Source organism: Ips typographus, linkage group LG6 (genome assembly GCF_016097725.1).
Source record: "Ips typographus isolate SLU linkage group LG6, UJ_Ityp_2.0, whole genome shotgun sequence".
In the NCBI taxonomy this organism is placed as follows: Eukaryota; Metazoa; Arthropoda; class Insecta; order Coleoptera; family Curculionidae; genus Ips; species Ips typographus.
This window is the reverse complement of record NC_138427.1, coordinates 10,190,751-10,218,105: the sequence shown is the minus strand read 5'-3', so window position 1 is coordinate 10,218,105 and position 27,355 is coordinate 10,190,751. Positions and strand designations below refer to the sequence as shown.

General features: G+C 33.6%; 7 protein-coding genes across 8 annotated transcripts; 3 read left to right on the top strand and 4 right to left on the bottom strand.

Annotated features, from left to right (window-relative positions):
- Positions 1-577: 577 nt before the first annotated feature.
- On the top strand, positions 578-2,671 carry LOC145731312 (lipase 3-like). The gene is made up of 6 exons (XM_081983035.1): positions 578-807; positions 872-1,064; positions 1,572-1,759; positions 1,816-1,989; positions 2,049-2,295; positions 2,353-2,671. Exons 1-6 carry the CDS (start codon positions 667-669, stop codon positions 2,646-2,648), a joined length of 1,239 nt encoding a protein of 412 aa, XP_081839161.1. The 5' UTR covers positions 578-666; the 3' UTR covers positions 2,649-2,671.
- Positions 2,672-7,294: 4,623 nt separating this feature from the next.
- Positions 7,295-8,465, bottom strand: LOC145731315 (uncharacterized). Its single transcript, XM_081983038.1, has 2 exons — positions 8,307-8,465; positions 7,295-7,611 (listed from the first exon to the last, which is right to left on the bottom strand). The coding sequence occupies exons 1-2, from the start codon at positions 8,373-8,375 to the stop codon at positions 7,378-7,380; spliced, it is 303 nt and encodes a 100-aa protein (XP_081839164.1). The 5' UTR covers positions 8,376-8,465; the 3' UTR covers positions 7,295-7,377.
- Positions 8,466-15,225: 6,760 nt separating this feature from the next.
- Positions 15,226-17,130, bottom strand: LOC145730890 (uncharacterized). Its single transcript, XM_081982395.1, has one exon. The coding sequence runs from the start codon at positions 16,799-16,801 to the stop codon at positions 16,394-16,396; it is 408 nt and encodes a 135-aa protein (XP_081838521.1). The 5' UTR covers positions 16,802-17,130; the 3' UTR covers positions 15,226-16,393.
- Positions 17,131-17,273: 143 nt separating this feature from the next.
- Positions 17,274-17,834, bottom strand: LOC145730891 (uncharacterized). Its single transcript, XM_081982396.1, has one exon. The coding sequence runs from the start codon at positions 17,755-17,757 to the stop codon at positions 17,365-17,367; it is 393 nt and encodes a 130-aa protein (XP_081838522.1). The 5' UTR covers positions 17,758-17,834; the 3' UTR covers positions 17,274-17,364.
- Positions 17,835-18,878: 1,044 nt separating this feature from the next.
- Positions 18,879-20,289, top strand: LOC145730885 (polygalacturonase-like). Its single transcript, XM_081982390.1, has 5 exons — positions 18,879-19,228; positions 19,292-19,503; positions 19,565-19,688; positions 19,745-19,945; positions 20,002-20,289. Exons 1-5 carry the CDS (start codon positions 18,949-18,951, stop codon positions 20,265-20,267), a joined length of 1,083 nt encoding a protein of 360 aa, XP_081838516.1. The 5' UTR covers positions 18,879-18,948; the 3' UTR covers positions 20,268-20,289.
- A 597-nt stretch (positions 20,290-20,886) lies between these two features.
- LOC145730887 (polygalacturonase-like) lies at positions 20,887-22,359 on the top strand. The gene is made up of 5 exons (XM_081982391.1): positions 20,887-21,199; positions 21,301-21,512; positions 21,613-21,736; positions 21,791-21,991; positions 22,048-22,359. The coding sequence occupies exons 1-5, from the start codon at positions 20,926-20,928 to the stop codon at positions 22,302-22,304; spliced, it is 1,068 nt and encodes a 355-aa protein (XP_081838517.1). The 5' UTR covers positions 20,887-20,925; the 3' UTR covers positions 22,305-22,359.
- On the bottom strand, positions 22,327-27,354 carry LOC145730884 (protein croquemort-like). 2 transcript variants are annotated; one of them, XM_081982388.1, is made up of 9 exons: positions 26,424-26,813; positions 25,092-26,365; positions 24,544-24,672; positions 24,159-24,467; positions 23,896-24,105; positions 23,626-23,837; positions 23,406-23,567; positions 23,128-23,325; positions 22,327-23,066 (listed from the first exon to the last, which is right to left on the bottom strand). In XM_081982388.1, the coding sequence occupies exons 2-9, from the start codon at positions 25,092-25,094 to the stop codon at positions 22,820-22,822; spliced, it is 1,470 nt and encodes a 489-aa protein (XP_081838514.1). In that variant the 5' UTR covers positions 25,095-26,365; positions 26,424-26,813; the 3' UTR covers positions 22,327-22,819. The 2 variants fall into 2 exon arrangements, with proteins under 2 accessions (XP_081838514.1, XP_081838515.1); XM_081982389.1 differs by lacking the exons at positions 25,092-26,365; positions 26,424-26,813 and adding an exon at positions 27,209-27,354.
- Position 27,355: the final 1 nt, after the last annotated feature.

Genomic DNA, 27,355 nt, shown 5'->3' with positions numbered 1-27,355 from the left:
AGATGATTTTGCTGAATTGCTTTGTACAACGACACTACCCTTTTGTTACGGCATCATTTCTGCTTTAGCAGAAAATCATATTTTCTGAAGGATTTTATTGGTAGTAAATATTCAAGACATCTTATGTACCTATACTTTGTAAATTATTAAAAAGTATGTTAAAGCATCATTACCACATGGAAACAAATAAAGTATTTTATGATTTTTTATTATCTCTCCTTCAATAATTGTACCGACTTTTTCAATTTGAATGTTGCTGTTGTTTTATAGTCATATACTTTAAAAAGTGTTATTATTAGGTTTGATATTGACATTTGGACTTGCCTTGAGTATTTCAGGGACAAAGGCTAACGGACATAATCATCAACAAATACATTTTTTTTTACTTTTCTCACCATTTACGTATTTTACTTCGTAATGTTTGCGCAGCAAAAAGTAAATCTACTTCATCAACTACTGACAGCTACAAAACAGGTGTCTACCAAACAACGCACTGTAATTTCTGCTTTTTTAAGTGGTTTGAAGTAATCAACAATTATCAAGTAATTTTTAAAGTGGTCACTTGCCCAACTTGTTTATTGTTAATATAAAACGTTGGCGCCCGCATTATTCAACTCAATTCTACAGCGAATCCGATTTTTTCGATTCGTTATTTCGGATTCCAAAATGAAAGTCGCTATAATCCTTTTTGCTTTTATTATTGTAAGCTCCCGAGCAGCTTCCTTGTCCAGTAGTGATGACCAAACTTTAGGGAATATTCTGAGGGCTGTTCAAGTTCTGGATGAAGATGAAGCTAACTACACAGTGGTATTTATATTATTTGATTATTTTATACGAATGGATTTTTTTCTAACATTTGTTTGATCATCAGGAATATCTAGTGGAGTCGAATGGATATCCTGTCGAAACTCATTACGTGACAACTTCAGACGGATACATTCTCACTGTGCATAGAATTCCAAGTGGAAATTCCGGAAATAACCTGGGAAAAGTGGCTTACTTGCAACATGGCATTTTAGCATCGTCTGCTGATTGGTGTGTTATGGGAGCAGGAAAATCTTTGGGTGAATATTTTTTTTACTAATTTCGATGTTTTTTGATAAATTTGGAAAAAATTGCATTGCTATTGCCACTTTTTGGAAAGCACTTGCCATACCTTCCAGATGTTACAGGCAAACTTCTACTTTAAAAATGATAATTAAAAAACAAACATTGTTATATTAATCAGTACTTAAGGTTATCCAAATACCTATATTATTTTCTGCAAAGTAGGAACGTATAAAGTGTTTTGCAAATAATTCGTGAAGTACTTTTTATGACGCCTTCAAATATTTTTCACTTAAATTTAGTTGCATGTTCATTTGACCGAAAACCTGCTTATTACTATTGTTTTACTAAAAATTTTATTGACAGCAAGTGATTTGGCAATTGGGTGCAGAAAATCTTGCTTTAAACTAAAATGTTTATTTATACACAGCTTACATACACCAACTTCAAATTTATCTATTAAGTGTATGTAAATACAGTGTAATTAAAATACGATTTTTATGTACTTTATAAAATGTTTGCAGCATTTTTGTTGGCCGATGAAGGATACGATGTGTGGCTAGGAAATGCCAGAGGAAACAGCTGGAGCAGGCAACACGTGAACCTGACAACTGAAGATAACGCCTTTTGGGACTTTTCCTTTCATGAAATCGGTACTCGGGATCTTCCCGCTATTATTGATTATGTTCTAGAACAAACTGGAGTGTCTTCTGTAAGCTCCTGTTTGAACCAAATCTCCAATTCTGGTACTTATTGAATAATTTCCAGATTTACTATGCCGGACATTCGCAAGGAACCACCATCTACTACACTCTAATGTCTGAATATCCTGAATACAACAGTAAAATTGTAGTTCAAGCTAGTTTGGCTCCTATTTCTTATATGAGTCACATGACCAGTCCATTGCTTAAAATATTGTCATTTTGGACAGGAACTTTAGAAGTAACTTATTAGTTCACTATGTATAAACTCAAAACTTAATAGAAACAAATCTCTTGCAGACTCTTACCAGTATTATCGGTATTAACGAGTTCTTTCCCAATGATGACTTCTTCAAATACGTGGTTTCTGACGACTTATGTGCCGAAGACTCAGTAACCCAATTCCTCTGCACCAACATTTTGTTTGCTCTATGCGGATTTAGCAGGGACCAAATGAACACCACCTTGTTGCCATTAATGACCAAATACACACCAGCGGGCGCTTCAACTAAACAACTGCTGCATTTTGGCCAAGAAATTAAGTCCGGTAAGAAATTTTGTTCATAAAAATGTGAGTTGTTTGAATCAAAAGTCCACTGTACAGGGTATTTCCGCCAATATGACCACGGAATCATTTCCAATATGCTAGTGTATGATTCTTTGACTCCACCCAGTTACGATTTGGCGAAAGTGACAGCTCCCACCTATCTGTTCTACAGTAAAAACGACTGGCTGTCCGCCGAGACTGATGTTGATCAATTGTGTAGTGAAATGGGATCATCATGCAAAGGCAAATTGTTGATAAGCGACTTTTCTTTCAACCATCTCGACTATACTTTCGGTATAGATGCGCCTACTTTAGTTTATAACAAAGTGATTAGCATTTTTGCTAGGTACTAATAAAGAGTCTGAATTAAAAAAAATTGTTTCAAATATGGTATACATACGCAAAATATTAAAGTTATACTAAAAGAGTTTATACATAGAAACTTTAAATGGAAAAAGGGGTAATTTTTGAAAAAGGGATCTTTGATCTAGCTAGAAATGTGTTTAGATGTTCTTGAAAATTAAGAAGAGTTAGGATACTTATTCATTGGAAATCTCTGCTTCTGACAAAGATGGAAACTTCGTGACAGTTGATCATTTTGAAATATAAACGTATTTTGGCGTCCGTGTTTACTGGGGCCTAATTCTTGAAAGGAGGGAACGGAATTTTCATTAATGAATGTGACAGAAGACGCTGACAACGGCGGGTTTCTGTCACATTCTACAGGTCTTTCTCTTGATTATTCCTTTCCCTCGTTTCAAGAATACGCACCCTGGAGTGTTTGCAATGTCCGTCTAATTTTAACTCATTCTAATGGAAAAAGATGGCTTATGTTACTACAGCTTAAAAGTCAGGTTATTATTGTCCCCAAAATACTATAGACAATGTAAGTCGAAAAAATTGCTTGTACATTTGATTAGGAAGAAATGTGCTTTCGCCTTACAATACAGAATATACCTTTGTGTGTTGTTAGGAAAAAGCCTTGTTGCCATTGCAATTGTTGCATACAATGGTGCACATCTGGACTTCATTTTCACTAAGTCTTGTGTACAAAATTTATAACTTATCCACTCTATAATTTCAGATTTGTGTTAAATGTTTCATATACCTGTAAATATGGTTTATTTTATCCACGTTTATTTGCCATAAAATTTGGTCATAGCCGTTAAAAACCAATTATTACTGTACAAGATAATAATGGAATAATAAATATACGTGCAGGTGATTAAGTGTTTTTAGTACAGGTTTTGTTATTACATTACTGTATCATATGCAAAAAAAAATTTGATTATAGAATATATTTGAAAATTCGTAGTTTTTAGCAAATAACATTTTTTAGTCCAGTAATTATACTATAATACATTTTGTTTGCTATAGAAAAAATAAAGTCTACTTCAGTGTGACTTCACCCAGAGGTCAGTATATGCAACAACTTTCTGGATGCCAAAATTACACTTTTTATCAAGACTGAGCTAAAAACCTTTACAAAATAGCTTTTCAATACTGTATGTACGTAAATAGTACTGGAAATAATAGGGTGTTGGCCAAAAATGTTGTTTTCATGCATCAGCAACTATATTTAGGTACAAAAACATCAACCACCTACCAATTCTTGCAGCGGTTAGTCAAAAACAACATATTTTTAGATTTGTAGGGCTAATTTTAATCTCCATTTCAATTATATACAAGCAAATCTGTTAAAGGTGGTTGACAGCTATTAATTTAGTGTTAAAGCTTTTCTAGCCTTTCCATAGGTATGTTGAACACTGAGATTTTTCATCTAAATAATAATCAGCAGTTTTCAGAATACTTTAATAAATTGTGGAATCTGTATTAGAGATGAGTTCAAAATTAATACAAATACTTTGTTTAAATTTGCTGGTCACAGTATAGTAAAATGTTTGCGACCACTGATAGTCGTGTTATTAGAGAGTAAAAAGTAGATAAAATCTTTAAATGTTTGCAATCAGACCATAACATGTTTAATACGAAAACAAATACGACATAAACGAATTTAATTGATAATATGCCAAGAAAATTGCGGCGTCCAACTGGCGCCATTTATTGACGTCCTAAACTAGTCAGTTTGATGCGGATTACAACGTAATCGTATTTGTATGGCTTACAAAGGCGCAAAACCTATTTTATGATTTTTTCTAGATTAATTAGATAACTTAAAAATGTAAGGATATGTATGTTATAAAATTAAAAAATCAACAAAGTTTCTTGTACCGAATTTACCAAGAATGTTGAACAATTGATTAACTATAAACTATTCTAGAAAAATCTAATAACCACTGTCCTAGTTTCTGTATTTAACGTTTGACCCCCATAAACTACGTGGTTAACGATCCAAACAGTGCATTTTCTATTTTTCGATTTTGTGAATCATTAGTCTTTTGATCAGACTATAATGATCTTTAAAGCCAGGTTAAATGGCCAAACAAGTTGTAAAGTGTGGTAAATATTGATCGGCCACAGACGGCATGACTACGTGACTGCAGACATGCCGAATATTTTTTCTGGGACGCCTTTAATATTTATTATACAATACGATTTTGGGGGTTTTGACGTAGAGATTTAAATTTACAATTTTGTTTTATTTTTTGACTGACAATACTGATTTATTTTAAATTACCTTTAATGAAAAGTTGATATGATTACGTGATAAAGATCTTTATGCCACTTATCTTTACTAGTATTGAAGTGCTATATGTAGATAAGTAATTTATTGTAATGTGTCATTTATATTGTACCTAAAAATTCAATTATTCCTAAAGTAGAATTTACCCTAAGAAATAAATTAGAAAAATTGAATATTTTTATATCCTAGTGGGTTATGATTATAACTTAATTTATTGTAGGTGCCTGTAAGCATTGGGTTATAGCGCCAAAGGTTTAGCAGCAATAATCTTTTGCCAAACAGCCGTAGCGAATAATTCTAGAGAAATATTGGAGGTCGTTTATATGGCTGAAAGGAGATGGTTCAATATGAAAATGTGCCAGTTTTCCAATGGAAAATACTTGTAGATTTAGCTGAGAAGGATGAACTGCACGTGTATACTAGCACAGGATATCTTTTAATGCCAAACATATGCTTGTACTTAATCATAAAACGTGTGAATCTCATTAAACTATTTTGTTTTAGCTTGAACAATCAAAATTAGAAAATTTCACGCTCAATTCATGAATGATATATGTTTTCAAGAACGAGCGTACCGAAATAGACCGCAAAGTTCAAGGTTTATCGTTTGATGCTTGTCAATATTGAAACTTCTAACGGAAAATGGTTATTTATATGAAAAATGTATCAGTTTCCGGTTATTATTAGTTTCAAATAGCACCGACCGACAAATTCTAATTAAACGGTGTGTCAGAGTGTTGCTCAAATCATACAAATTTTAGACCGTTTTGAGAATGGTAAAAAAAATAAAAAATTGCTTCATTTGAACTATCGAAGAATCGTATACTACTCCAAATGTTACAATCCTCAATGGTGGTCACAATGTTTCAACTTATAAGTTTAATATTGACTTTCTTTTCCTATTGCTTTGTTCGGGTTTTTGATTCTGAACTGTTTTGAATATGGGTTTGGACCATTTGCACGAGAATTTTTATATAGTGCTATAAATGAGCATACAGAAACACATGTCCCATTTATGCAGATGGCTCAAATCAGTTCCTGAACGGTTCAGAATCAAAATATAAATCATTTAAAATACTATCTAATAGTTGGTAATTGTTTGTATTGACTTTTATTAGATTATCTTTATATAATGGCTATTCTACTTATTATAATGGCTATTTCTAAAAATAAAACCATAATATTAATAAACCAACTTAACCAATTTACTACAACGCATGTTGACGGAAACTATTCAGTACCAGGATGGAAAAATTTGTGATATTGTTACAGTTTCACATTTGGCAATACGCCAACTGCGGATATAGAAAAGAGAAACGGGGAAAATCAATAGCTGACGACACAACATTTCCAAAAGCGTCGCAATCGAAACTGCGTTTCCTCTGCAAGGCCTTTTGGGCCCCAGTTTGACGTCATCGTCAGCAACCCCAGTCTAGCCTTGACGTCACTGGGAGAAATTTTGGTCTGGAAAAGGGCTCAGGAAAGTTTGCGTGCATTGAGGACGTTGGCCAAGTGGGTGTGGCTCATCGGGTTTTACTGTTTATATGGGAAACAAACATTGCATGTGGAAAGTGAAAATTTCAAAATGTTTATACAAACTTAAAAATTGTATACAGCTATGAGAGGCAAGGCATTACCCACACCCAAATAGATTAATCTTTCCATTTTCAATTTGAAAAAATAGTTGATTATGTACGATCATCCCACTCTGGTTCATGGCTCTGACTACTATCATGTTTTAAGTAGGTACTCTTATTTATTTAGTTCAATCAAATTACTCGTCTTGACCAATACCACAATGCAAAATTAATTATCACTCACTTCAAAGGACAATACTTGTCACCCATTCATAAAATGTGTAATCGGCAATAAATCAGTTGTGTAGTGTTTTTCCATTCAACAACACTATTTGCACACACACAAGTTGGGTAACGCGATAACTGCAAATAAATTACCTAGTGTGTTTGATTATCTAATCTGCTCAGTTAATAACTGGAGAAGAAAAGTTTACTCAATTTAGTAAAAACAAAAAATAAATCATCAATATCAGATCGATTGCTGTAGATCTATACAGATTAAAAAGAACTAATCAAGAACAACCGGTTAATTCGTTATAATGATCTCCTATCTATATCTATACCGTTTATGGTTCAGTTAATTTATCGATAAATCCGGATAAACAAGACAGCAAAAGAACAAAGCAATATACAAGTGCAAAGTCGGAAATTCCGTTTTAGTAATCAGGCTGTTTATGGAATTTGTCAGCGTATGGAATAATTTGCATTATTGTGGCTTGAAGTACATTTTTGCTGAAGGTCAATTTATTAACCTTATGTAGGAAAAAAACTCTGCGTATATAGTAGAAAATAATTTATTAACCCTAAGATCATCACAACAAGAAGGAACTTAAACTAAGAAGAGTTGTTTTCCATCAGACTTTAGTAGTGACCTTTTTCACCACCTCCAACATGAGGACCGATTCCTCTGGTGATGAGGGGTCCCTCGATTTTAGGGGCATAGTTGGTGAATTGGCCAAGTCCGGCGCTCTTGAACACTGCAGTGACCACTGGAGCCCCGTGGATTACTTCGGTAGCTTTGCCACCATCACCACCACCACCATAACTACCACCGGGGTGAGCCAAAGCCACTACTACGAGGGCGAAGAGAACAACCTGAAAATTGATTGTTTATTATGGTTGCTCAATCTAGCGGCTGTAAATCTAATTGCAAATTCAATAGACTAAAAAACTGCGCATTTTTCTCCAGTCGCTAAATTGGAGAAAGTAAAAATTTGCCATTTTATTAGCTCGTGACTGGTAATTGAAAGAAATGGCACAGTAAAGTGCAACAACCTCTAGGGTGCGGCCAGTAATAACATAACTAAAATATCTGCCTTTAGTTGTTTTTAATGTTTAATGTAGCAAAATAACAAAAAAAAATTAGTAATTTTTGATTTTTTCAGTTACTCACTTTAAAAACTGATCAAATCTTGATAAAGCTATGACTAAGTCGCTTATCACTTTTTGTGAAAACACTCAATTTATGTGAGTTGATCAATAAAAACGTTAGAAACTAAGGTATAATAAAGTGGGTTTTAATACATTTTAGTCCATCAAATTAATTCATTTGTGCAGCATTTGCGTAAATATCAGCACAGTAGGTATAGTTTGTGATTGGTCAAGAAAAGCAGCTTTCAGCTTGCTGCTTTTTCTTGACCAATCACAAACAACGAATTGTTTGGATTTACGCCAATACTGCCCATGTTAAATCATATTATAATAAATGTTTACTGTCTTTAATTATTTATTAATAAAGAATTAAATTAAACCTTATAATTGCTGTTTTTAAAGGGCAAAGTACTACTTACCAAAGTTTTCATGTTTAGTGGTTTGGTGGTGCCTGTTTGATCACTGATTGAGGTGTACTGAATCATCATAGGCCCATAGCCAATTTATATGTAATGATTTTTAGTAGTAGGGTGAAGAAATGAGGCAATTTTTTAAGCGAAAATTACGTTTGGGTTCCGCATGGTAAATGATTATGCAACAAACGGCACAGAACGCCTATAGTATAGTGCACTAGCTGATCGTCTTAGTACAGGTGCTGCTGTGATATTTTCATTATTTTTTCTTTTAATTGTGTTGACATTTTCCATTGCTTAAAACCTTAACAAAGCACAAACAAAATAGCAAACAACCTTCAGTAACTAAAATTGTTTAAATTAGACTACAGTGAATGATGTTTTAATTAAAATCAATTTGAATATACTATTATAGCGTACTAAATTGACTGCACCTTTACCATACCATGCCATTTAAAATGATCGCTATAATACATGCTTTTTAAAGTCGTGATAAAGATTGTAGTGATCAATTAATTTAAAGTGTTATTAACATTTTACAACATATGTTGCTGGAAGCTGCAAATGCATAATAACCACGTATGTTTAAAAAATAACTATAAATTTAACTTTGTTTTCCATTTTCTTAAGTGCGTTTAGGAAAGTTACGGTTATGTTGAAACTTGTTACAATTACCACATTTAGCAATCAAACCACTTTTGTGCTTGTTTAATGCAATTTAATGTCATTTCTTCCCTCTTGTATTTTTTTCAGTCGTAAACAGTGTGTTACGGTGCACTGCGTCCGATTGTTATTAAATTAGATTGCACACCCCGATACACGCACAAACAACAAAACGAAAGCCAATTAAAACAATGATTAACGTAGATCGATGAGCTGCGATTGCAAAAACGTTGGAAATTACGACGAAAGATGTTAACTGACCAATAACCAACGAAATTATCACTTCACACAAAAGATTTGTTAATTGGATTTCTGCGATATTTAATTCAAAGATTTTAATCAGAACATGCAATAAGTTATTATAATATGAGTTAAAAGTAGGACGTGTTGAAATAGTTAAAAAGGAAGTTGTTTTTGTGTTCGTATAGTATAGTATAGAAGTTGTAATGCAAAGACTTTCTTAAAGTGTATTTTAGGAGAATTGATAACCAATTTTCAGAAACTGCTACGAGATCATATTCAGAGCAATTATATGTTTATTATTACTTTCATGTTATAAGAATGATTGGAGAAGGAAAAGATATCCATAAATAAATTTATAGATACCCTGTAAACTGTAAAAAAATACTCAAAATCCAACGTTTTTAATTAATAGCTTTTTGGTTTACTAAAACACATCTATACAATTAACTTGCTTTTTGTGTTCAATTCTATATTTTTTTAAGGTTTGGTTTTCTCATTTTATTATTATACTTGATTATTTAAAGATAGTTCCTTGAGTTCTGATCCAGAAAAAAAAGAACAAGGATAGTTGAATGGCACGATACAGTAAATTCCATTATTTTCCTTGAGAATGTTTGTCACGCAGCTGGCATTACAATGGCATGGACGAGGTCGATATCCAGAAAATAGAGTAGTCATTTCTGTAAGCTGAGAAAGGATATTTTTTCCAATTGTGCAGTTGCACTGTAATTAATACCCTATCTCAGATCTAAATTGAAATTTATTGAGAAGATTAACTTTTATTGATCGTGTCGCATATAATGTTCGCCAATAAATTGTTACTTAAAATCAGGTTAAAACTAGTTATTTAACATCTAACCGGTTACCGAATGCAGACAAAAAATAGCCTGTTATTTTACTTTTAGTCAAGGCAATAAGCATTGCCAAGGCACGTATTATTATGTAGGGTTTACAAAAATATAATAGTTTTTCCAAAAAAACTAATGCTTTGTAAGGACCAAGTAAATGATTCATGTCATATATTTTTTCCCAAGCAAGATAAAACGGCAAACTGCCAAGGCAGTGGAAAATTTTCAAGTTTTAACAAATTGCCACTAAAGGTAATGACACTGGGTGAGTCTGCTGTGTGTGTACAGTGACTGAGTAATGACGGTTTATTTATAGTTTCAGGCTATTTTCGATTAGCTAGCTCGCTTCTGATATTTAACAGCTTTATCTTTTTAGAAGTTCAATTTTTACGTTCGTTTCAAATACGGAAAAACCCAAAAGTCCACAATTTTTACAGACAAAACTTGACCTACATTTTGAGTCGAATCTCCCTGCTAAACTAATTCAATTAATACTTTCAATAATTATGGCAAAAATGTATGTGGGACTATCTAGTATGACAAACACGTGGGATTAAGTATGCAAAGTCACCACAACACTCACAGCAGTATGTGTTTAAATTACAATAGCTATTTAACATGCAAAGGAAATTTCCACCAGACTGCCAGGATCTAAATATAGATCATCTGGACGTACAAAACTAGGTTGTATATGCATTATTATGAATTTCAATCAGAGAGTCATTATCTAAACCCAGCTTTAGTCCTCTAATCGTTTGGAAATTTTCCATTCGAAACAGGGGAGGCACAAGCAATACGTTGGTCGTTTGCTATACCTTGAATTTTTACTGTTAGACTATGCGTCATAAAATGAGACTTAGAAATTTCTACCACAACTCAAAAGTTTCCTTATTTTATGTTATTATATTATAACATAAACCACTTTACACAAATCTCCCCTAATTCCTATCAAGTGCAAGCATAAATAAAACACAACCCAAGTTATAAATATATACATTTACCAATGACCTTTCTTATGTTAAACATGATGTTTGTATCTATAATTAATCGATAATCTAATTTTCCACCTTAATCTATAAATAGTAATAGGCTAGGCGCTTGCATAGGTATAGCAAATATATGGAAATTTCAGTTTGTTATAAAATATTTACTAATTGGCTTTAATGGCCTTTTAAATGAGGAGTCGTATATATTTTCATATTAAATAGAATTTTATTTTATGTGACCAAATGGACTCGTAAATATTCAGTTTATCATAAAATGCTAATTATTTATTTGGACCAGGTTTTTATTATTTACAAAAATACTCATAAAGTTAGGTTTGTTTGATGATTGTTTTACATAAAATTTGATGAATACACTGATGCAAAAATATGGACTTGCACCTCATTTTAAAGGAAATTTCACGAAGTTTCAAGAAATGACAGACAAAATGGCGTTCCAGGCCGCCATGTTTACCGTCCTAATACTACCTTATTGTTAGAGTCTATTAGCAATCAATATTTCAACTGAATGATTTATTTAAAGTTCGATGAGATTTTGATAAATGGTTGAAAATAAAATAGTATACGAACCACAGTAGAAAGTTTAATTTCTGTTTCGAGATAAAGTAAAAACTACCTAATTTCTCGACAGAAATCAAACACTTTCCACCTGAGTATGTAATATACTATTAATTATCACCATTTGTCCTGCATTTCCAATTACCTGACTCAAAGTTGCGCAATATTGAACATTAGCTGATGACACTGATGCGTCACAACTCATTATTCAAACATATTCCAAAACGAAATGTTTTCATGGGATTTTCTAAACTAGAATTTACCCAGAAAAAATTACATAAATTATAACGTTTTGTGCTAAAAAGTATGAGCAAAACGCTTGTTTGTGCCATTCCTTAGTGAATCGTATCGTAAAAATAGTTGAGAATAACTCATAAAAAAAATCAATTAATTACTATTGCATGATTGTTTGCGTTGAAGGTCGAACGTTAAAAACCTGCATTACTATTGATTAAGAAACTAAATGCGTTGCACTGAAAAGCATCAACCTATAAAACTATTTTTTTAAATTGTACGAATTTATGAAATGTTAGGGGGTTATGTAAAGTAAAAGCGCGGAATATTTTAACAGTGGCTGTTCTTCAAACAACGCTAATAGTTGACACAGTTATGTTAATTATCAAAAATTCCTTTTCTTATTTAATGTAAGAACAAAACCCGCATGTGTGCCTATAAATGTAAGGCAATAACCTCGCTGATTTCTTTCCAACGGCAAAAAAGGAGAAATACGCTAAACCTGATTTGGAATCCAAACTTTTCATATCGATTTGCAATCATTTACATTCAACATATTTGCAAATGAAAAATATAGGAATATTCCTATCAAAATGTTTGAATAGCAAAAGGAAGTATTTATAGCATATTAGTTTAGGTCGGATATTTTAAATTCAAAATTTGATATAGCAATAGTTAATTACTTCTCCAGAATAGTGTTAAAAATGATTAAACCTTAAAGAAATTTTGATATAAATTCAAAAAATCCTGATACGTATTCTTTTGGTACATTTATACAAAGGCAGAAAACCGGTTACTTATAGCAAGTAGAAAGGGGATTATTATTACTTATCACTGGGCAGAAACAATACCTATTGTTATGCCAGAGTTATACCTATAAATTATAGATTCAAATTAGCCAGTTTAAAACGTATCTTCAGGCTTAGAAAATCCAACCAAAATATGAGAATTTGCATTTACCGTTTTACGATGAGGTCCTGTAGAAAACACAGATAAACGATAAAAAAGCCAAACAATCTATTTAAATTTTTTTATTAAATGTCTTGAGTTATAAAGTTACTACAAACTAAATTGTACTGAACATCATAAATGACACAAACGTTAACATTTAAAATAAATAACATTTTACTGAGTATTGGCGTTTGTATCAAAATACCTTGTCACCCATTTATATACAATTAGACTAGTATATTAATCTAGTTTATTAGTTATTTCCTTGTCAGTTATAGGATGAGGAGTTCCAGTACTATTTCTGGAGTTACTTCTTGAGAAGGCAACGCTTTTGGACCTTGTGGACCTGAAGGAGCCCATTCTTTTGGATGATCTGCTGGAGAAACTTGGCAGTTCAGAGTCAAAAGACATCCAACTGGTGTCGTCGTTGTCAAACACTTGTTCTTCACTTTGTCTTCCTTTTTTTTCACGTTTCGTGTATTTTACCGGTCTTTTACTGTTGAACAAATCCCAGTTGCGTTTCACTATCGGCATCATAAAAGCCATAATTCACAGTTTTCGTAACACGGAGGAACTTTGTTCCTACTAGTACATACAATCAATGGACCAGAAATGCTAAGTTATAAACTTATAAAGTATAATAAACCTTAGTACTTTGTTGGCTGACTAAAAGCTGATGTCTGTAAGGCAATGAAATGGCATACTGATAATAAAATACATGGAATCCTCGTAGATCACACGTGATCAGTAAATGTTTTGAGAATGAATGAATTAGATTCCTATCGCATATTTGTGTAGATTTTGCGTACAGCAACATAATATTATTGAAATGGGTCAAAAATGACGCAAATTACTACATTTCCAGCAATTACAAAAATATTTTTTGTTTATAGAAAATTTATGAGTATTATAATTTTCCAGTGGAAAATCACTTTGTTACAGTTAAAACCATATTACTCAAATACGTTGTTATACGGTTTGCTAGTGAGGGATTTAAACATAATCTTGATTAATGAGTAACTTGAAAGAGATTTGTGTTATTAATGTGAAACGATAATATTATGCTGGAGGTGTTTCAGTGTTTTGAAAGCAGATTTTCAGCTTTAAATTACTACTTAGAACTATGTCACTAGGAATTTGCAGTTTTGTAGGAAAATTTGCTCATAATGGTGGAAATGAGTAACAACGTTATCTAAACACTTCACTAAATGCGGAGTTTTTGTATTCTTATCATTCTCCATTCTGTGAGCTATTACAAAGATGACTCACTAAATTAGAGCTAGTACAAAAATAGGAGAAGAAGCATGATTAAAAAATCTAAAAGAAGAAGGACAATAATTAAATAATAAATAATTTAAATCAACATGTGCAGCATTTACTGTTAACACTTTGTAATTGGTCAAAAAAGTAGCAAGCTGAAAGCTGCTTTTTTCGACCAATCCCTAACTACCCACTATGCATAGATTTTTCTAAATGTTGTACCGGGTGATCCAATAAGACTGTTCCTCGACTATATCTGGGGAACCGGTCGTCGTATGATTTTGGGGTAAACATTTTTTTAGGTAAATCGGCCATGTAGAATTGCTGGAAAACATTTTCAAGTTCTAAAAATTACTACTAGAGGCCGGAACTGCCATCTTAAATTTTTAAATTGCATTTTCTATAAATTTTGCGCAATAAACTAGAGTTTTTTTTTCCTCATTTTTAAAGCGAACCAATTTATCTATCATTTTCGTAAAAAACAAATTTCTGTTATTTCAAAAACAAAGATGGCGTGAGGTGTTCAATTGTTTTTGCAATAACCTGCTGTAACTTCTTAACGGTTTGACCAACATTAACAAATTCGGTATTGTTAAAAAGAGCATTTCTTGGGCACTAAGAATCAACCAAAATATAGTTAATTTAGTTGAATCTTTCTGCGTCAGAGGCCCAGAGGGCTACTTTTGACACCATGACTCAAATTCCAAAAAAAATTAAAAAAAATAAAATGGAATGATATGACTTTTTCTTTATGAAAAAGTAGCCAAATAACATCCAAATAGGCTAGTGAAAACCGTTTTTCAAATTCTCGTTCCTAACCTGAAATATTGAGAAAATGAGATTATGAGATATGGTCGAGGAACAGTCTTATTGGGTCACCCGGTACATGTAGATTTCCATAAAACTTCTTAAAAACACATTGACTGTAAATTGGTTATCAGTCTTGAAATTTTAAAGATTAAACTTGATGGATATAGGAGAATTATAGTTTTTTTACATTTTTTTTTGTAATATTATCGCAGTTTTAATGACTCATTTAATTACCCACTCAAGTATCGATTACATTGTTTTTCTGTTTACCACTGTAACAAATAGTGCAATGATAATAACCCATTACGTTTGACAGAAAATTTGGGTGGAGGAATAAGTAAAAAGACAAAAACATTCAAGAACACTGTCGTTTATTGAGTTAAACCATCATAGTATACTGACAAACTTTAACAAACTGCACATTAAGAAATATGTATTATATCTAAATAAATTAGACGTGTTATTTATGTTAACACATTTCAGAAAAATTGCAATCGGGGAGATATAAAAAAATATTAACAAATTCAAACGTTTAGGAATGTGTTATCAAGAAAATCTACGAGGGCAGTAATTCGATTTGGTGCTGTTTTAAAGGTGTTACAAAACATCACCATTTTACTGTATTGTCCCTCATATATTTTTATAAGTACGGTGGCAATACGCCCATATTAATCTTAATTACATGTAGATTTAGAATATTTTAGTTTTATATATAGGAGTAAACTATGTACTAAAAAATCTAACAAGCAAAATATTCTTTTTAATAAAAATTCTGTTATCATTATCCTCCAACTAACCAGTCTTTCAAAATTAAGTCAAACCGCCTCAAAAAACTGAGGCAAAAATTTAGATTCACAGAGTGACAAGTTCTAAGAATTTTGAACTAACACTATTTACTTTCAAATAAAGCCACCAATAAATATCAATTTTGTCACTCCAAGTAAATATAGGTACATATACTACTAATCTATATACACAGGATCCAGCTGGACTACAATAGGTAAGTACAATCTAGACTAAAACATCAATATGCAAGAGATAAGTTGAGGTGTGTGAATTGGCCACTGCTATATAAATTCACTTTATCAAACTCTAAAAGTTGAAACGTTCTAGAATGTTCGCGTAATCGATATTCGAAGTTTTGGCTCCCATTCAAGACAATAATTATTATTGTTTGTTGTTAGAACGATTGCTTTATAAAATATTACTTTCAGTTGTTACACTAGATTTCGGCTAATCTACAATCACTTACAACACCTAACATATGTTTGCAAACGCTTGAAAAACATTATAGAAAAAGCTACATCATATATCACAGGTGACATATATCGACAATGTTGCAATACCTCAAATACGCACGTAAAGCTAATAATTGGTGCCAGATCCCGGTTGCCAAAGGAAAAACCATCAGGATCACCGTCTCATCCTTTGTGATTTGAAGAATGAAAAAGGGGACGGTAACTTTACCCCGCCCTACAACTTAGGAGGGAACAGTTTTTCCGTGTTTCACCGGCTCCTTATCTCATGAACTCGTTCGTTCATCGTCCTTGCCACTCTTCATGGTTCTTTTCAACTTGTCCAACAACCGATTGTGGAACTTGTTGAGACTTGTCGAAGAATTATTTTTGGGTGGCGATGAAGAAGCGCTCTTCGTGGGACTTTGGAAGCTCTGAGAGCTGGTTCTTGAGTAACTGGTCGAATTCGACCTGGTGTACTGTCTGGAAGACATCTTCTCAGGAACGGAGCGATGAGGAGATGTTAAGAAATCTGAACCCGGTGAAGTTGACATGCTGCTTGGACCCTCCGATCGGCATTCGGAGACTTTTCTAGAACGGCAGGAATTTGTGTTGGAACATTCCGAAGTTCGACGTGAACGATTAGACTTATAAATATCCCAGTCGTTCTTCACTACCGGCATCATAAACGCCATACTCAATGTTTATTTTGATTCCGTTAAGTAAAACACACTTTTTTTCTGATTCGAACACCACGGTTATTCACGATCGTGCGCGCTCTATCTCTGTTCCGTGCTTCTACTAGAATGAACCTTCCGGCTAAACCGAAATAATTTTATGTGTACGTCAGGTCGGGTCTGATGATGCCCGGAGAAGGGGGAAGAACGGTGATTCAAACTCGCTTTAAGTTGTAACTAATCACGGGTTAGCCTATTATCTTCTTTAGTATGGCTTACGTGCAGTTTAAAACATACAATCATAATGATAAAGCAACATAAACAAATTGCACATGTTTTTGTTGATTGTAATATTTAAAGTTTGGTAGCAGAAGTTTGCGCCTTTTTGTATTGATTTATGTCTGTTTACTAAAATGATCGATAGATGTCACCACCAGTTTTGCTGAATCATTGCGTGGATACTCTGTTGACATTATAAAGAAAGCTGCCCTCATCAAGTCATCAATATCTTTACATTTGTGTATTTCAGTCTAGATGGCGCTGTGTCAGATCAACACTCTTCACTAGTATCAACATCTTCATCATTTGGAACGTTCCTCTTCAGCTTGTTTCTTGTTCTTCATAAGGTTCCTGAGTTTGTCCAACCATCCACCACCAGGATTCGCCTGTTTCATATTGCTCGTTGATGCGGACACGCTCTTTTCTGCCGAAACTTTGGCTCTGTTGGGTAAATGTTCCGAACTGGTTCTGGGTCTGGAAAAAGCTCTAGAAGGCATTCGATCTGGCACTGAATGGTGTTTGGCCATAGGCACTTTCACTTTACTACTGGACACTAGGACTGGTCCTTCCGAGCCACATTCCGAAATTTTCCGTGTACGACCAGTGCAAGAGGTATTGCACTCGGAAGTTTTTCGCGCCCGACTGGATTTGTAGATATCCCAATCGTTTTTCACTACTGGCATCATAAAGGCCATTTTTCTTTTGAAATCAAAATTTGGGAGATGATAATCAGTCGCGGAACCAGTGCGGACTGAAATTTTGGACAAAACACCGGCTACTTTATGTAATGCTGGCGTTTAGATGTGACGTCCAGATAGAGGAAAATCAGCATGCTATTTTAAGATGTGGATTTAGACGTTTGAATTGAAACAACGAAAAAACAAACGCAATTAACGACCGGAAAATAATATCACATGATGTTGACAAAATACGTTTATGGAGGACGCTAAATGATACATTTTTGTATGATTGCGTTTTTTGACCTCAAATTCAGTTGTAAATAATAAATTGGAACTAGGACGTTCATCTCCCAATATCACTAACACTAGAAAATGTTCAAAATGTGTTTCATTTTATTGAAATTTTTTTGGTGCATTTAGTATTTATAATGCAGTTAAGATAAAATTTATAATTGGATTAAAGCACATCTTTGTTAATCCTAAACAATTCAAGAAAAAGTTTTATCTCTAATTCAGATTGATTCAAGCCAAGTCCCTATTATACTATAATCCGATTATCAACAATCTGCAATATTATTCTCACTTTCTTTCGTCAGTCACGTTTTATAGAGCAAAAAATCATAAAAACAACTATCATAACTTGCTTGTGACACGTAATTCCGTCGTCATATCATTTACTATAGCAAGCCTAATGATTGAAAATATTTTGGCCAAATAAAGGCAATATGTTATAGTAACGCCAAGAATAATACCCAACTCTGATTTTGCTAGGATGTCCTCTGTAAATATTTTTTAGGTAGTGACCTTCTTTCAAACACCTTTCCATAGTGTGGCTATTGTTAATAACAAAATGATTCTTATTCCTGCGAACTACTTAACAATAATCAAAACGTTCACTTAATCTGAACGAAACATGATCCAAATATTTATCCTGCAATTAAAACGACACAGCACCAAAACAGTGGTCAGGTACATTCGTCACTAGAATACGTGGGCAACACGCATAATAATTTAGTACGTCACAATGGCTTTGGCACAAGTTTAAGCAAATAATTTTTACAGTTTCCAGTCATGTGACCACCAAACATTCTATAGTAATCTGGTATAGATATAAGTTTGTGACGCAAACTAGCTACTTAAGTGCTATCAGTTTTCCGTACGAAAGATCACTTCGATCGTCCATAATTAATTGAATACTAACTAAACATGTTTCTTCATTATTTTGTTCTATTTGTTTTGCTAGTAGCAGTTAACACAGAAGAGCAATGTATAATCAGAAATTATGAAGAAGTTGACGATATTGTAAATAGTTGTACTGATATTGTGATTGATGGAATTACAGTTCCCGGAGGTAAACAACTAGCAATAGATTTGCAGGAAGGATCCACTCTCACTTTTAGAGGCACTACGACTTTTGAGTTTTATGAATGGAGTGGACCGATGGTTAAGATTACTGGAAAAAATGTTTTGGTGAAAGGTGAAGAAGGTATTTTACTGCCCTTTACCAGATTGTTGAATCAAAACTGTTTTAATAAATAATAATGTTTAGGTTCAGTACTAAATGGACAGGGTGAGCTATGGTGGGACGGCCAAGGCACATGGGGCACCGTAACCAAACCCAAATTTTTTAGAATAAAGGCGACAAATTCAATTTTTGAAAGGATCAACTTAAAAAACTGTCCTGTGGGTTGCACCATGATATCAAGTTCAGAAAATCTTACACTTAAAAACTGGAAGATTGATAACTTAGACGGCGATGAGGTTTGTTGTTGAATACATTTAAACAAAGTGATGACCAGAAAAGTAAATTCCACATACACAGGGTGTTGCTCCTGAAAATAAGTTTGGTCACAACACCGATGGCTTTGGTATCAGTAGTAGCACAAATATTGTTATTGAAGACAGCCAAGTTTATAATCAAGACGATTGCATTGTGTTTAACTCTGGTAACAATTTTTAAAACTATAACTATAGGAAAAAATAATTTATTGTTACATTGTAGCGAACAACGTAACTATAAGAAATATGTTTTGTCACGGAAGTCACGGATTTTCACTAAGCGTTGCAGCTTCCACAGTCGAAAATGTTGTGGTGGAAAACTCCATCCTTACCATGTCAGAAAATGGTATTCACGTCAAAACCCACGTTGATGGTGGAGAGGGTTTAATCAAAAACATCGTTTTTAGAAACATTACAATGTTGGGTTAGTGGCATTATCCACTCAGCTTCAAAAATTTTTCTAAACCAGACATTTTTTAGATTGCAAAAATTATGGGATCAACGTTCAGCAAAATTACCGGAATCTTCCATCCGGGCAGCCCCAAGACGGAATTCCGGCTAACAATGTTCCAATTTACAATTTAACACTCGAAAATATTTTTGGAAACACTCTGAGTGGGGCAGTTCCAGTATTCATTTTGTGTGCGGAGGATGGATGCTTTGATTGGGAGTGGAAGGGTGTAACTCTTTATGGAAATACAAATAACAATTGTACAAACTACATTCCGGAAGGTTATAGTTGTTAAATAAATTGATATCTATGTCCTATAGGCAGGCCCAATCCATATATGTTCATCTCAGAATTATTCCTTATACAGGGTGTCCATGAAAAGTCTAAGAGAGCTACTTCTGATGTAGACTGTTTTAGGCACAATAGGCAAATACGCCTTTATACTCAAAAGTGATTTACCGTTGTAAAAATCGTTGGCAGATATGAATTCCCCATCTCGAAAAACCCTCTGATTTCTAATTTAAACTACGATTAAAAATTGATTTTTAAATTTTAACTTTGCCGCCCTGTAACTCTGATATTATCAAGTTTTGTATTAAGGCAAATATGGCTAAATCGCTTTATTTTGACCCCAGCTAACTACGGCAGAGCATTGTAAAGACCTTTCAGGGACACCCTGTAAAATTGACTGTATGGTGAGTGCTAACACAGAGTAGCAAACTCACATGACGTGTATTTAGTAACAACAAAAAAAACATTACAAAGTTCACACTGGAAAATGAGTAAGAAAGCAGAGAAACATTTCAGTGTCTCAGTCAAAACACAAGTTTTTGTCCAATAGTCTATAAGTGCAAACAACATCCACTTCAATAAAAATCCACTCAAACATCCTATTTAAACGTAATCGCCTAATTACCAATATTCAGTACGGTGATAAACTATTCAGCTTCACAATGAAGTTAACTGCCTTACTTTACTATCTAATAGCAGTCGTTACCGCTGATCAATGTATAGTCACTGAATTTGATCAAGTATCTGAAGCAATAGAAAACTGTAAAGACATCATAATTAGTGATTTACAAGTACCAGGAGGTGAACAGCTGTCCCTTCACCTTACCGAAGGGACAACCCTAACGTTCAGAGGCACTACCACATTTGGTCACCACGAATGGACCGGCCCTTTGGTATCCTTAACTGGAATCAATGTCACGGTTAAAGGAGAAAAAGGTACGACCTCAAACGTTTTGGAATTTGGCACGGATTCCCTAATCTTTTTTATAGCCCAATAAATAAAATGTTTAATTATCTTGTTTTTGTGGCTATTTAAGGCTCGATTTTGGACGGCCAAGGAAATCTATATTGGGATGGACAAGGTACACATTTGAACAATAATAAACCTAGATTTTTCAGGATATCAATCGACAATGGATTACTGGAAGACGTTCGGGTAAAGAATTGTCCAGTGCTTTGTATTTTGATACGAAACTCAAATAATTTGGTAGTAAGAGGGTGGAATATCGATAATCTTGAGGGTGATGAAGTAAGTTTAGGAAAATTTCATGTAACTCAAAGTAAAAACAGACTTGAATTTGAATTTTTAATTATTATGGCAGTTACTAGCTACTTATTATTTGTTTTAGAGTGTCGTACCAAAAAACGTGTCTGCACACAACACAGATGGCTTTAATATAGAAGATACCAACAACACATTGATAGAACACTCAATCGTCTACAATCAAGATGACTGTGTTGTGGTTGCTGGAGGTCTGTTACTCACTGTATTTCATTAAAATAATTTAAAAAAAAATGATTTTATAGGTAAAAATGTTACGGTCAAAAACATGTTTTGCCATGGCAGTCATGGCCTGTCAATTAGAGGTGTTGGAGCTATGCTGGAAGACGTCTGGTTCTCCGACTCAATTATGACAATGTGCCAAGTTGGAATTCACGTAAAAACTGCCACTAATGGTGGTGAAGGACTGGTTAAGAATGTTACTTACCAAAACATTACTATACTAGGTTTGTAATTTATTCACAAAACACAGATTCACCATTTCAAAATTTATCAATTATAGATTCCACCAAATATGGAATCAACATTCAACAAAACTACCCCGAAGGTAGTGCTCCATCCAATGCTATTCCTATAAGAGATTTGCATTTGTACAACGTTTATGGAAACGTTGTGAACGGAGCTGTACCGTTGTACATCATGTGTGCAGAAGATGGATGTTTCGATTGGGATTTCAAAGATGTTATGGTGCTTGGTGCCCAGAAGAATAATTGTACCAATTATGTACCAGATGGTTTTAGTGGATGTGGAGAAAGTTAATAAGAAATTGTACTAACAAATATTAAAAAAACTGGTCATATATTTTTACCCATAACGGTTTAGACTTTTTTAATAGAGTATAACAATAAACAATAATCTTTAAGTAAGGTAAGGTATTAGATACAATAACGTAAATATCCAAATCAAACCTAGCACGCTACATACTTTAAATATTTCACAGTAAAAAAAGTTGGATCACAAATGATACAGAGAGTATTAATTACAACGACTGTTCTGCATAACTTCTATCACAGCTCCAGGATATTAAAGTACAAGTAAAACCTTGAATCCACCCTTTTAAAATAACGTAGGCACTGTGTTGTTTGTACACGAAAAATCTACATCCTTGTAAATTTCAATCAGTTTGTTCCTATATCTAGAAACGTATAATACATATTTACAGCAGTATAAGAGAAACGTGTCTTTGATAAAACAACAACAATACTTAAAATATCTCAACTGGCCTCCAGTATATCGACCTTCCCATACAAAGCAGCTTGCAAAAAAAATATTGTTTAGGAATTTTCACCCTCAATTAAATACACTTGGTCATCGTTACTTTTACAGACCGTTCTGCACGTTACTACACCAAAAATAATCAGGAACAACGCCCCTAATCCTATAAGGCCGTAACCTGTGTTAGTACCGATTGATCCGCCTATCAAAAGTAATTTTGCTAAACTTGACAAGTCTTCAGTCAGTTGCGCCTTTTGAGCAAACCAAAAACACGGCATCAATGTGGTTTTAACTTGTGAATACATGCTGCAATAGTAATTATTATTAAATAAATTAGTAATTTAGTTAGGTATTGTACGTAACTCACTCAATGCCTTCGACGTTCCTAAGTAAAAGATTTAACTGGAAGGCCGCGTTAACTTTCAAAGGTAATCCAGTATTCGGTTCCAGTAACATTACACTGGCGTGCCTTTCCCGATTGGGCTTCATTCCGTCTACGTTATGTCTGTAGATTGGATCCGCAAGGTAAAAATGCGGAAAAGACATGTAAGCTGGAGCTCCAAACCTTCGAACAAGAATTTAAGATTAACTGTGCACTCTGGCGTTACATTTTCTACTGAGATACTTATAATAAACTATACTTACTTGCAGCTAGCTACCCCTCTCACCCCTGTAGGCATCCCCGAGGCAAAACAACTGGCATTAGGAAAATAAGTTCCGTTGTCAAACAAATCTGCCATTCCCATGTAATAACTACCTTTAATACCGTACAGCGTTTCGGTACCATTGCGGTGTAAAGTTACATCGCTAAAGTGGAAGTTATATGTCAATTATTTTTAGGGGATTCACTTATTGGTCCACCAACCTGCACATGTCAGGAGAAAAAATCGAAACTGTTTCTTGACCACGTACTGCATACCACAATTCACCAGAACTGCCATTTACAATCCCACAATCACCCGGATAATAAGAAGTTTTGTGTTCGTAATTCCATTTTGTTATTATTCCCAGTTTTGATGGGTCCTTGCCTCCACTATACATGTTATAAACCCCGTCATAGGTTGCACTGTTATTTCTCTATAAAACTAGACTGTAGGTTGTTTTATATATCGAAAGTTTAGTTTAGTAGACTTACATCCACAAACCAAGCAAACTTTGTAAAAGGTAAGTTTAGGCTGGATATGTTTAACTTTGACGCAATGTCGATTAAGGGGTCGTCGTAACCATCAAACAGAATTTCTCTGACAGATTTCTGAATATAAATTTTTTCACCCTTTATAATAAAAAAGTAGTTCACTGCTTTCTTTACTAAATAATGTTCACTCTTAACTTTGTCTGCGACTATCTGAAATTATGATATATTTAGAACGCAATTGATGTGATGCAAATCCATCTTACAATAGGAACAGGATTCAACATGGTTAACACATCATCCAGAGTTCCAGAAGACTTGCTCGGTTCAAACTTCCAAGTTCTCTTATTTAGATAAGTGACTGTGTCGTTATCGTTGAATGTCACGTTCTCCCTAATGTGGTGCTCGTAAAAAACGTAAGGCCCCATTTCAACAAAAGCGGGTTTTACTCCCGGATATTTGTCACCCAAGTGAGCATTGGTCCAGTTGAATATGTAAAATTCCATATACATCGGTATAGGAGTTTCTTTCCACATTTGGTAACCTTTTGTATTTGTATTAGATACTGAAAGTTCCTACAATATTTTTTTTATTACTGTATATTCTCTATAGTATAACATTAAGCTAGAGGGCTGGCAAAATATGACTCACATAATTGACAATCGATTGGAATAAACTGGACCATGCTATCGCCAGATAAATACCGAATGCTAAAAACACTCCGGACAAAGACACAGAGGTCCATTGGGCACATCTAACGGTACAGCACCCCATTCTCACCTGCAATCAAAGTCAAACCACACTTAATTGATTTATTGATAAGAAAAGCCTGCAAGCCCCAATTTAATATCTTTGAGTAAATACATTTTAATCTGAAGAGGATATTGTTGCCAAGTGTGTCTATAAAAACAATTTGAAGAAAAATCAATTATCAATCAATGCAAAGCTTAAGTATCAGATTAAGGTAGTTAGCTAATTACAAGCAATAAGTTAGTATCAACCTTGAAAAAAAATTAACACAGATTTTTAGTGAAACACTAAAACACACACATACCGTTCTCAAGTAAATATTTTAAGTAAGAAGTAATAACCATTCAAGTAAATAGCAATTTAAAACACATCAATTGCATACTGTGCATATTATAACTGTAAAATCTTTAACTTTCCCTATCATTAGCGCGTAAAATATAATTATTTACCATATCAAGTTCAAACCAAGCACTGAACAATTAAATCTGCTTTCACCAGCACCTTATTTAGACCACTCTGCTGCACTGTTATAAACCCTGTTCTAATTTATATTTCATAACAACTGTGTGATAAAAACTGTATGTATTATTTGTATTATCAACAACATATGAGTCAATTCCTTCCTGGGCTTGGACAGTAGCAAAGTTCAATTTTCGTTACTGGCTTGCTAATGATGATATATTAAATAATTTGGTCAATTCAAACAAAGAAAAGTAACATAACCACCTTAAAAATATAAAATTCATGATTTTATAAAGGCTTTAATAAAACTAAAGTAAGTAATTACAATAAAAAAAACTGTAACAAAACATAAATTTACATAACACAAATATTGCATTGTCCAATATTAGACACCATATAATCTGCAAGACTGTCTCTCAAATTGTACAGAGAAACACAACCTCTATTGGCCCCTAATCTTCCCACTGATTTTAATGGCATTACTTCCTCCCTCCACGCTGCATTTTCCATACCTGGACTGTCAGTAAACATTGGTGGGCAATACAAGTTTTCTATTTCTTTTAAACAAAAGTTGTGCAGTACAGTTACAGCTTTAACAATTCTGTGAAGGTTCTCTCCTTTGGCTGTTGTTACTGTCTTTAAAATCCCCCACCTTGCTGCCAGTATTCCAAAAGAATTTTCAATTGTCTGCTGAACATGAGACAGGTGGTGATTGAAAATATTTTGATTGGTTGGTAAGTTCTTTACAGGGTATGGTCTTATGATGAATGATTTTAATGGAAAAGTTTCATCAGCAACAAAAAAATAAGGCATTTTAATATTAGTGTCTGGTAACTCTGACTGATCAGGTAGATTTAAATGAGCATCCTCCACACTTTGACCATATAGACTTTGTCTAAAAACTTCACTCTCACTGTGGGATGCAAGGGCCCCAACATCAACCAGAGTGAACCTATACTTGGAATCACAAGCAGCTAATAGTAAAATGCTGGAATTGTCTTTGCTGACAATTTTTGTAGTTCCTTGAACATTAAGGTATTTTCCAGCTACAGCACCAACACAATGTGGAAAGTTACATGTTAATTGAAACCCTTCAGCAATTTGCAACCACTCTTCTTTTGTGAATATATTCTTTAAGTATTCAGGGCTGAGTATCTCACAGATTGCTTGACAAGTCTCATGTACAATTTTGTGTACTGTTGTGTGTCCCACTTGAAAATTTTGAGCCAATATTTGCATATTTGTGCCTAGAGACAGATATCTGCAAATACATCTTGTTGACATATGTATAATTAACTAATATAAAAAGATTTTCTTACTGCAGAGTAATAACCAGTCTGTCTTCAGATGAGATTCCATCAGTCCTATTTTGCTTTTTTATAACAGAAGCCAGTTTCAGATGAAGTTTTTCAAAAACAGCAACTGTCATTCTGGTGAGTTTAAAAAATTGACCCTGGTCTAAACTTTTTATTTTTGCATAGCAAGAAACAGCCCCTTTATTTGATCTTTGCCTGTTGGTGGGACGTATCTTGAAACGTCGTGTTTGTCGTCTTTTTCTCAATTTCAGTGCCAAATACGCGCAAATAGTTAACCCTAAAGCTGCAATTAACCTTCGTCTATCCATGATAGGATTACAAATAAAACTGAATTGAAAATTGAAAGTAAACAATAAACAAATTCTGTCAACACTCTACTGTCTGTGATAACCTAACCTGATAACTGATAATCAGCTGTAGTATGTCAACTGTCAAAAATAAAATGCCAACATTGCCAACAAATCCAAAAAAAAAAAGAAAAATTATTAAACTTAAAACAAGCTGTTGAAACAGAAACAAAAATAAAAATATAGAAACAAAGTCACTAAGCAAATGAGTCCCTATACCTAAATTATTTATAAAGAGTGTAAAGATTCAAATTAGAACTCAGTAAAGAAGGAAAACACATTCATGATTGATCTACGTTCACATCAACCACACATCCACACAATAGAACAGAACAGAAGTAGGTACAAAGACACAAAAGAAAAATGTTATTGGTTTTGGTTTTATATTAGTAATTAACATTAAATTTTGACATTAAACATTGATGGAGCCATATCACTTACCCAAAAAATTAGCACTGCTTGAAGGACTTCATTTTCTAGAGTGAAAAAATATAATTACTTGTGAGCTTAAGATCTATAATTTCATTAAAATGTAAAGGATAACTATGGTTAATTAACTTAAAACAAAACCCCAATGCAAATCCTATT